We start from the raw sequence: 10,320 nt of genomic DNA, 5'->3' as shown, positions 1-10,320 counted from the left end.
GTGCTTTTTGTTCATTTCTCTTATCCAAGTGAGGTGGCAAATGGGAAGGGAAGGAGAAGTTAGTGTTACTGCATAATGTCATGACTGAGATGCATTATTGAAGTTTGATTGGTTCTTGAGGTTCTGTTTTGCTTATGTGGCAGTGGGTGGAGGTTGACTGTGACAGATGAAGCTGTGAATTTAGCATAACGAGCCTGGCATTCAGAGGATTTTTGTTTTGGAAAATGAACCAATTGCGTATATTGTCAGTATTCACATTTTTTTAATCCTTTATATATGTATTTATATCCAAATTTTTTAACACGTAGAATTTTTATTTTTTTATACTTTATATCAATTTTTAAAAAATTTTTATTTTTAATATTAAATTTTTTTTATTTTTAATATTAAAAATTATGGTTTATAAATAGTCTAAAATAAATTTCAAAAAATACTAAAACTAAAGTTTTTTTTTTTCAAAATTTTCATCAAATTAAAAATATACACTCAATCAACGAAAGAGTAAGCAAAATGTTTTTCTTTTTAAAACTAGATTAAGTGAAATGTTTATCGATAATTTATTGACACTCATTAAAGTGATATTTACAAAAAAACTTATATGTAATCAATACATTGCAAAGTCATTTATTAAATTTGGTAAAAATAATAAAAAATAAAAAAAATTCAAAATAGTAATTTAACTATTTACTATAATAATAAGAAAGATATTAAAAATTACAATCTAGTACATTTGATTCTAAATATTTTTATTTTTAATGAACAATTGATTATTTCTCCTTTATTATTATGATGACTTTCAATTAAGGAGATGTCATTTTTTTTGTTGATTGACAATATATAGATAGAAATGTTCATGGACCAAATTGATTCTCCCTTGATTAACACCTCTAAAATCCTGCCCTAAACTCGGTTAGAAGACTATTTAAGTCATTTAATTTAAATTTATTATTAAAATATATTACTTAATATTTGATTGTTATTATGTCAACATTTACTTCAAGATTGTCCTTTTTAATTGTTGATTTAGCAACTTGACTATTCTTTCCCAATAATTCAAGCCATCTGAATTTATGCGTTGCAAGAGACAATATTAATCATATTAATCGATTTAAAAGAAACAAATACTTTACAAATTAAGAATGCGTTCGATTAATCTCAGAGAGGACATTACAAAATTTAAAATCCGAGTCTTTTATTAAGAAAATTTTAATAAAATCTTCAATTTTTAATTCAAGTCATAAAAATAAATTGATACGTATTGAATGGAAGTGTACTACTTTTTTTTTAATATAAATTGAAATTTACATCCAAGCATTTAGGTTTAATTTCAAAGATAAATTCAAAACATTTTTGCCCGAAATAAAAAACAATTAAGAAGTAATAATGTGAAATCATTTGCCTTTTTTATTTATAGCAACTTGTGAGGAAGCAAGAAACAAATAACTGTAAAATGCAACAAAATCAACAACGAAAAAATATAAAAGAATATGGGGTTTCGTGTACTCTAAGACAAGGTTAAATGATAGAAATTAGTCATACATGTCCATTGGAAAAATGAAATCTGACCAACACTGTTATTAAGAAATACTATAGTCAATTCGGCCAACAACTTTTGAATTCAAAACAAGTAATTACTAAGTCAAGCACATATAATAAAGCAAAGTTGCCTTGGTTCACATGGTGTTATTATATATGATTTTGCAGTAAGACTGAGGATTTCGGGTCAAATTAGGCTGCCCTTTTTTAATTATGATCTCTCCTTCTCGTTTCCTTGGCCTTCATCCAGGTCTAATCTTCAAGATTGGGAAGACAGGGAGGGAATCAAAAGCTTGAATTTAGGACTAGATGGCTGAGGTGGCTGTGAGTTTAGTTGGTGACAGGTTGATCACCTTGCTCAGTCAAGAGGTGAAGCTGCTAAGAGGTGTTCATAGAGAAGTTGAAGACATTAAGGTTGAGTTAGAGTTCATTTCTTCTTTCCTCACAGATGCAGATGCGAAGGCGGCTAAGGAAGATGACAACAATGGGTTAAGAACATGGGTGAAACATGCCAGGGAAGCAGCTTTCCGTATAGAAGATGTTATTGATGAGTACATGCTTCATGTGGGAAAACGCCATCACCAGCATAGGTTCAAGGCTTTCCTCCGGAAAATTGATTGTCGGGTAAAGAGTATGAGAAAACGCCATGAGATAGCATCGGAGATTCAAGATATCAAAACATCAGTACGCGAAATCAGGGAAAGAAGCGAACGATACAGCTTCAACACCTTTGCATCAGGAGGCGCTGCTGAGAATAAAACGTGGCATGACCCTCGAATGGGGCTCCATTTCGTTGAGAATGATGGACTTGTGGGCATTGATTCTCTGAAAAAGGAGGTGGTAAGCAAATTGATGCATGGTGAATCTCATCGTACGGTTATTTCACTGGTGGGCATGGGAGGAGTTGGAAAGACAACTCTTGCCAAGAAAGTTCTTGATGAACAAATCGACACAGGACACTTTGACTGCCATGCTTGGATTACAGTCTCTCAATCATACAAGGTGGAGGAGCTGCTAAAGACCATGATAAGGCGGTTTTATGAGTCCAGGAAAGAGTCTTATCCTAGTGAGGTTAATGCAATGGACGGTAATGAGCTGATTAGCAAATCCAGAGAATATTAACGGCACAAGAGGTACTTTGTTGTGTTTGATGATATATGGAAAGAAGACTTTTGGGGAGATGTAGAGTATGCATTGTTTGGTAATGACAGAAGCAGTAGAATTATGCTCACAACAAGGAGCAGGAATGCCGCTGACTTTTGCAAAAGATCATCACTTGTTCATGTCCACGAGCTGAGGCCTCTACCTCTAGAATTGGCACAAGAGCTCTTATGCAGAATAGCATTCCAATTCGACGAAGATCATCACACACCACCAGTGGAGTCTGATGCCATGGTTCCCTTGAGTCCACATCATAGTACTTTCCTAAAATGGCTCTAATCATGCCATTTTGTCGTGCCTCGACGCTAATCCAAAAGACTAATTTATTAACTGAAATGACCATCTTTTTGTGTATATCGAAAATCACTCTAATATACATTTAATAAAGGATTCAAACACAATTATGTTGTTTGATATATACATTTTTTATTTAAGAAGTAGGGTTTAAATTCTCTTCCTAGATTCTACTTGACATAAAAAAAAGAGCTTATCTTAGGTAGGTCAGAGTCGGAGTCATGGTTAAAGATTTTAGGTTTGTTCTACAAGGCTTTTGTATCAAATAAAACCAATTAAACCATATTAAGGAAACTACCAAAAAGAAAAAATGTAGACATCAAGATCGAGCACAATCCTTAATTCAAAACTGCCCTAATGACTTTGCATGAATGTTCTGAAATTGAAGTATTATGTATATATGAAATCAACTGATTTTGTGTTGGGTTGACCATTCCCCGTCCTTGATTAGCCTAAGGAGGGTTGAAATCAAAGAGCTCATATCTTACTAACATGGTATTGTCATGTTAGAGTTATGTTCTTGTTCCTCTGTTTGAGTGGAATATCTGACAATTGTGACCAAAATAATCGAATCCTAACTAGGCACTTTAGTTCAGAAATCCAATCAGGCAACTTTTCCAGACGTCCTTGAAGCCGAAGGCAATGCAAAAGAAGGGGAGGAGATGACATTGATTGCAATTGGAGAAGTTCGTTCTCCTTTACTGAAATAACATCCAGTGATTCGAGGTAAGACATATGCTCAATGGCATTGCACAGAGCATTCCCACCTTCTGATTTTAGGTTAGTGATTCCCAACTTTCTCAAATGCTTCAAACTTCCCAACTCTCTAATAAAACCAAAATTATTTTGTGCATTCATGTCCACATAATAAAGCTTTTCCAAGGAGTTTAAACTTCGAAGAGTACCGCGTATTTTCAACCCTTGTCGAGTATCATAATCCTCAGAATAAGCTATAAGATGTTGCAAATTGGAGAGCTTATTGATCTCAACTGGTAATTCACGCACAAGAGAACGTTTCAAATCCAAAGTTCCTAGGTTGCGCAACTTAGCTAAGGACTTTGGGAGCATCTTTACTTTTGTATCTCTTACACTTAAATATTTCAAATGCAAGAGGTTTCCCAATTCTTCAGGTAAGTAATTCAATGGAACTCCCTCAAAATCTAATTCTTTCAAAAGTATGAAATTCACAAACAATGAACTGAGCAAAGATTTGGGAAATTCGTTTACCTCACAAAAGATGATTGAATGAGTTTTTGAGCAACCGCCGCTTCTTGACACGTTGTTTGATTCATCCTTGATTGAGAGGTATCGAGCTGTTTGATTAGGACATTGTATATTTTTGGCTGAAGTTTGCATCAAATTCAGTTCATCTGCCTTGGAAAGAATGACCTCATGCATTAAATCGTGGACTCGACAGTTTCTAACCACACCATCATAATCAAGCAATTCTGCTTGAACCAAGTTTCTGTGTATGAGCTCAGTCAAGTATTCTCTTGCAACTTCTTCTAGTGTTGCACCATCTCGTTGTTTTACAAACCCCTCTGCAATCCACAGTCGAACCAATCTTGCACAATTGACAGCATAATCCTCTGGGAACATGCCAAGGTATAAGAAACAAGATTTCAGATGCTTTGGCATTGTCAGAATGAATTGAACAAGATTCAATGCAAGAAATCCATGTACTCCAGGCAATATCTGCTTGCCAGAAAGGGGAATTGTTCAAATAAATTTACTCTACATTCAAAAATTATTATGAATTTAGTATTTTTCAGAAACTTGACATAAATTTAGTTTTCCTCTTAACCAACAGTAGGGACATTGATAACATTGCCGTTATCGTCAAGGAAAACATAAACACGATTGCAGCAAAATCTGAGAATCCACCTCTTCCTGGTGGTAATATCCTGACGGTAACTTCAGGATTGTCCTTTTCAATAGTTGATTTAGCTACTTGCCCATTCTTTCTAACCAATTCAGGCCATGTGAATTTATGTCCTGCAAAAAAGGAAAGTATGGCACCACATCATTGAAACGAGCTATACTTCCTGTTAACCCAGCCATGTCAATTAAAAAAAATCAAAGACAGTAGGAGAAGGATAGAATATGCCATGAGACCAACAAGCAGGATTTGTGCACAAATCGGTAGCGCAAGGTGGGTAAGGTGGCCAAGGGGATTTAGACATCTTTGCTTTTGTTATGTTTACCTACAATAATTTGTTCTCTTATACACTACTATTTTGCCTAGTCATCGGAAAAGGGTAGGACACTCATTCATGGTAAGTAAATCATAGGTTTCTTTGCAAGAAAAAAATTACAGCCAACTTACTATATAAGGCAAGGGCCAAAAAGAGTAAGACACCGATGCATGGTAAGTAAATCCTGGGTTTCCTTGTGAGGAAAAAGGTACAGCCAACTTACTATACAAGGCAAGGGCCAAAAAGAGTAAATCATTAATTCATGGTAAGTAAATCCTAGGTTTCCGTGTAAGGAAAAAAATTACAACCAACTTACCATATAAGGCAAGAGCTTTAATTATTTTTGCGACCCCACAATTTTAATATGATAATTTTGTCCGAATTTAAATATTTATTAATGTAATTGATCTTAAATTTGAAGACATTTTAATCTCTACATCTTCAATATATTAATTTATGATCCAAATAATTTCATACTTCAATATATTCTATAGCACATAACATTATCCATGCTATCTAATTTCCTTTTGCTAATATCTTACATCTTTATTACTATGTACTAACAATTTTTAAGATTAAAAATGAGTAAGGAAAGAGGGAAAAACAGTGCATAGATATATAATATATCCTTTCCATTCAAATTATAAATATATGTCACATAAATCATATTTTTTTTTCAAAAATCATTACTGATTAACAAAATATCCCATTCATAAAACGTTTTACCGTGCAGAATATTTGAAATTTAAGTTGAAATGGTAGGGAAGTCATATTCTTTTAAGAAAAATGAAATCCTATTTGCTTAAGATTCATTACTGACCCAGATGGACATTGACCTTGAAATACACACAAAGCACAATATGTAATTGACACACTCCAAAGCAAAGCAAGCAACCAAATAAGTTAATCTTACATGCAACAAATCAAACATTAATCTTCCTACCCACAAGGCAAAGAGCATTTCTTTTTTTGTGCATAACAACACCAGGTATCACATTAAAGTCTAAATCATCCTTGTTCATCCCAACCGGCATTTCCCAATCAAATTTGCAAAGAAGATTAGCAAGAGCAAGCTCCATAGTTGCAATTTCCATATATATTCCAGGACAACCCCTTCTAGGAGCACCAAATGGCATGAGCTCAAAGTCTAGTCCTTTGTAATCAATTGAACTGTCAATGAATCTCTCAGGATAGAACTCATTGGGTTTTCTCAGGTGTTAAGATCTCTTCCTACAGCCCATGCATTGACAAAAACTAGTGTTTTGGCAGGTATTTTATATCCGTCAATATCACCCTTCCTAATTATTTCTCATGACAATAATAACCGAGCTGTTGATGGCAATCTGAATGCTTTTTTTATCACAGTTTTAAGATATGACAAATCTTGAATATCATCATTATTTATGAAAATATTATCTCCAATCAAATTTCTGACTTCCTCTTGAACTCTCTTCATAGACTTGGGATTCTTCAATAAAAAGGTCATGGCCCAAATCACTATTGCAGCACTAGTGTCAATTCCACCAACAAACATAATCTGCATAAAAAGGAAATAATTGCATAAGCTTGTATTCCCACCGTGAAGTTAGAAAATAAATGATAACAATAAATAATTGAGAAAATTTTATCTACAACCCCATACTTTTTAAGAATGTTTAATTTTCATCCTTGACCTAAATATTTCACATTAATTATTTATAACCTTTTAAATTATTTCAAATCAATCCATCCTCCCATCAGTCAATGGTCGTTAGAATCTTCACAAAATTTAACACATAAGTGCCACATATAATTGAATTGTTGATGGATTTATCCACGTGGACATATACATAACAAATTGCACAATGTTAGTTACATATACATGAGACTAATGTGACAAATTGCACAATGTTAACAATTGACTGATGGAAGGACGAATTTGAAACAATTTAAAAAAATTATGGATAGATAAATATGAAAATTTTAAGTCAATGATGAATATAATCTTTTTTTAAAAGATCATTGATCACAGATAATAGCTATTTTTGAAAAATTAACCAAAGTAAATGTTTGAGTGAAGATCGAACCATAGCACAATTTTTTTGTGATCAAAATTGAGATCAACTTGAAATATGATAGAGAGTATTAATTGTTTTGATATCCTCCATTGCTCAAGAGAAGGTAATGAAGTAGCGCACATGATGGCTACAAAGGCAAAAGAAATGAGAGAGGAAGCGATTGCCTGGTTCAATATTTCTCAAATGCCAGAGGATTTTCAACGAGCAATCATTAAAGAGGCTGGAAGCTTGGTCGGAGGAGATTAGCAGTGTTGAGAAGAATGTTTATTGAAAATGTTGCTTCAAAGTATATTTGTCAGTTGTTTTTATTTAGTGATGATAATGAATTCATATTTTATTCCAAAAAAAATTGAGATTAACTTGAAATATGCAATCTTTCCAAATTTGTTGTAAAACATCAATAATATCACTTGCTTTGATTTTGATCTATTGGGGTCAAGATGTTCATCAATAAATTCTTGATAGAATATATCAAAATCTTTAAATTTTTTTCAAGATGACCCAGTAATTCCAAGAGCCTATCAAACCAACCTATGAAAGGGAGATAGCCAGCAACAAAAAAACTCCCCAGCATGGCTTGAGTTTCATTAAACAACCCATGGAATCTACTTCTTTCACTACCTTCATCATCATACCTCTTGCCAAAGGCTATTCCACAAGTTATATATTGTACTGGTAACATACATCAACAACTCACTCAAGTTGATTGGTTTCAAATCATAAGATGATTTGGATATTTATTTGATCATGTGAGCAACTTCATCTTCTCGAATTGGACGATAAAATAGCACTCTACTTTTAATTAAAGAGATGAAGGTTGCAAATTTGCTTGATCTCTCTCTAATAAAAATTATAAGGTGAAAAAGTCAAATCTAAGGCATTGTAAGACAATTTGTGCTGGCCAAGGAAACGAGGCCTACTACAAAAATCAAGGTCATGAGCTTTCAAGATGGTTTTGGCCATTTTTTGTGAAGAAAAAACTAGAGTTGGTCTTAGACCAAGCTGCAAAGACATTAAAGGACCATATTTTTGTGAAAGCTTCCAAAGAAAAATATGAGGGGTTGGTGAACTATTAAGCTGGAGTAAGCTACAAATCAAGGGAAGACAAAGGGGGTTAGGGGGATTGTGTCTACGTTTTCTGAGAAAGAAAAGGACCACGATACGGAGAGCTAGAATAACAAAGAAAAGCAACAATCCCATGGTAAATTTCTAAATTCCTAATTTAGTAATTGACTCAAACTTGTGAAAATCCAAAGGAAAGAGTCCCCTTTATAGACATAGGTCACACTTAAGTGCAAACAATTTACATTGTTATACATATATATTATATATATATATATATATGTATGTATATATATGTATATATATATTTAAATGGTAATGTGAAAAATATCTTCTTTCTTGAAAATGAAATACTGGACTAAATGTTAATATTTCGTTTATTTGTAATGTATGATGTCATAGTAACTTGATGTACGAGGCTGTCATAATTTTTTGTCAAAAATACCTTTGAATATTCTTATTACGAATATTATCAGTTGTGTAGCCATTTTCTTTAGCGAGAAATTAGCATGTGCTACGCATTTTTTCCTTCCATAATAAATACACATTCTTTACACTAGCTATTTTTCTTTTTATAATGAAACACTAGACTAAATGACCATCTTTCGTTTATGATGTCATAGTAACATGATGTACAAAGCTATCTTTATTTTTCATCTAAAATATCTTTGAATATGTCGTAACGTGCGGGTCCGGGAACCCGACCGCCAGACGTGATGTGAAAACTCTAAAAAATTAAGAGTCTCTACCAATCTTTTTTACTAGGTATGATTGGCCACCTATTGACTCGATTTTAATCAATGAAGTCTTAAATTAATTTTAAGCCCGCCGAAAGAACCTTAAACTAGTCTACGTTTTTCTATATCTAGGTTCGGGAGTACGGTTATGCTCGGGGAAGGATTAGCACCCCCGAAATGCCCCGTTCCATGAACGGTACCATTTTTAGATTATCCTATTTGGCTTTATTTTTTAGTTCATTTTATTTTCTTAGCTATTATTCACTTATTTTATCTCCAATTTTGTTAAATTATTTTATTTGATTTTAAAATGAAATGCAAGTGTGAGGCAAGATGAAATACATGGCATAAGATAAAAAATATCGGATGAATAACCTTTTATCGAGGACGTTCTCCCAAATCCGCCCATCATACTGGTGGGATCCGGGGTGTTCTCTCACCTAGGGAATTATCTGAGAAATTCATCTTCGCAAATTCAACGAATAAATCCCATCATCAGGGTTATCGTACGTTTTTCTTCGAAAGTTATATTTTCATGAATATGAACTTATTACGAGCAAAAGTCTTTTATTAAAGATATTTCCCGAGCCCTCCTATCATACTGGTGGGACCTGGGGACATCCTTTCACCTAGGGAGTTTTCCGAGAGAAACTCGCCTTTGCAAGATCCTCAAAAAATCCCATCATCGGGACTTAACTCGTAAACAAAATATCTATATGCAATGATATGCATGATGCAATAGAATTATATGTTATGTTTGTGAAATTTATTTTTATTTTTTTAATTATTATATTTTTTGTTTATTTATAATTAAAAATCTCGGACCCTCAAAATCAAGGCCCTCCCATCATACTAGTGGAACCTTAATTCGGATTCCGAACCTAGGAAAAATTAGCCTGAGATTGCGACTTCTCGCGTCTCGACCAATCATCCCATCACCGGTCTTGTTTACTTGTCTTATTTAAATTGAATAATTCTTCACTTTGCCCCATTCTCATTCTTTCTCATTTATGAAGCTATCTTTTTAAATACTTTGACAATTACATATTTTATTCTACTACATTTTCTATTCTTATTATTTTATTATTTTTTCAAATTCTTTTCCATTCATGATTTCCCCATATAAACTCACCTAGTTAAGTATGTTATTATTATGTCTCACGTTTCAACTATTCCTACATTTTATATTTTCTCTTACCCATATTCTTAATCTAGCCATATATTTTCTTTTCTTATGTATATAATTTAATCTAAATGAACCTATTCCCATTTACTAAA

General features: G+C 33.1%; 1 protein-coding gene and 1 pseudogene across 1 annotated transcript; both read right to left on the bottom strand.

Annotated features, from left to right (window-relative positions):
- On the bottom strand, nt 3,455-5,174 carry LOC18587217 (disease resistance protein RPM1). The gene is made up of 3 exons (XM_018128888.1): nt 5,099-5,174; nt 4,796-4,986; nt 3,455-4,686 (listed from the first exon to the last, which is right to left on the bottom strand). Exons 1-3 carry the CDS (start codon nt 5,172-5,174, stop codon nt 3,493-3,495), a joined length of 1,461 nt encoding a protein of 486 aa, XP_017984377.1. The 3' UTR covers nt 3,455-3,492.
- On the bottom strand, nt 6,110-8,443 carry LOC108663651 (annotated as a pseudogene).

Source organism: Theobroma cacao, chromosome 10 (assembly GCF_000208745.1).
Source record: "Theobroma cacao cultivar B97-61/B2 chromosome 10, Criollo_cocoa_genome_V2, whole genome shotgun sequence".
In the NCBI taxonomy this organism is placed as follows: Eukaryota; Viridiplantae; Streptophyta; class Magnoliopsida; order Malvales; family Malvaceae; genus Theobroma; species Theobroma cacao.
Note: the sequence above shows the minus strand (reverse complement) of the source record. Positions and strands in the feature narration are given on the sequence as shown.

Bases quoted from the DNA above. Each gene is read 5' to 3' on its own strand.
- LOC18587217 (XM_018128888.1), bottom strand. From the start codon at position 5,174: ATGTCTAAATCCCCTTGGCCACCTTACCCACCTTGCGCTACCGATTTG. The intron at 4,987-5,098 runs GCATATTCTATC...CCTTTTTTGCAG, and splicing joins TCCTGCTTGTTGGTCTCATG to GACATAAATTCACATGGCCT. The intron at 4,687-4,795 runs GTTAAGAGGAAA...TCTGGCAAGCAG, and splicing joins TATCAATGTCCCTACTGTTG to ATATTGCCTGGAGTACATGG.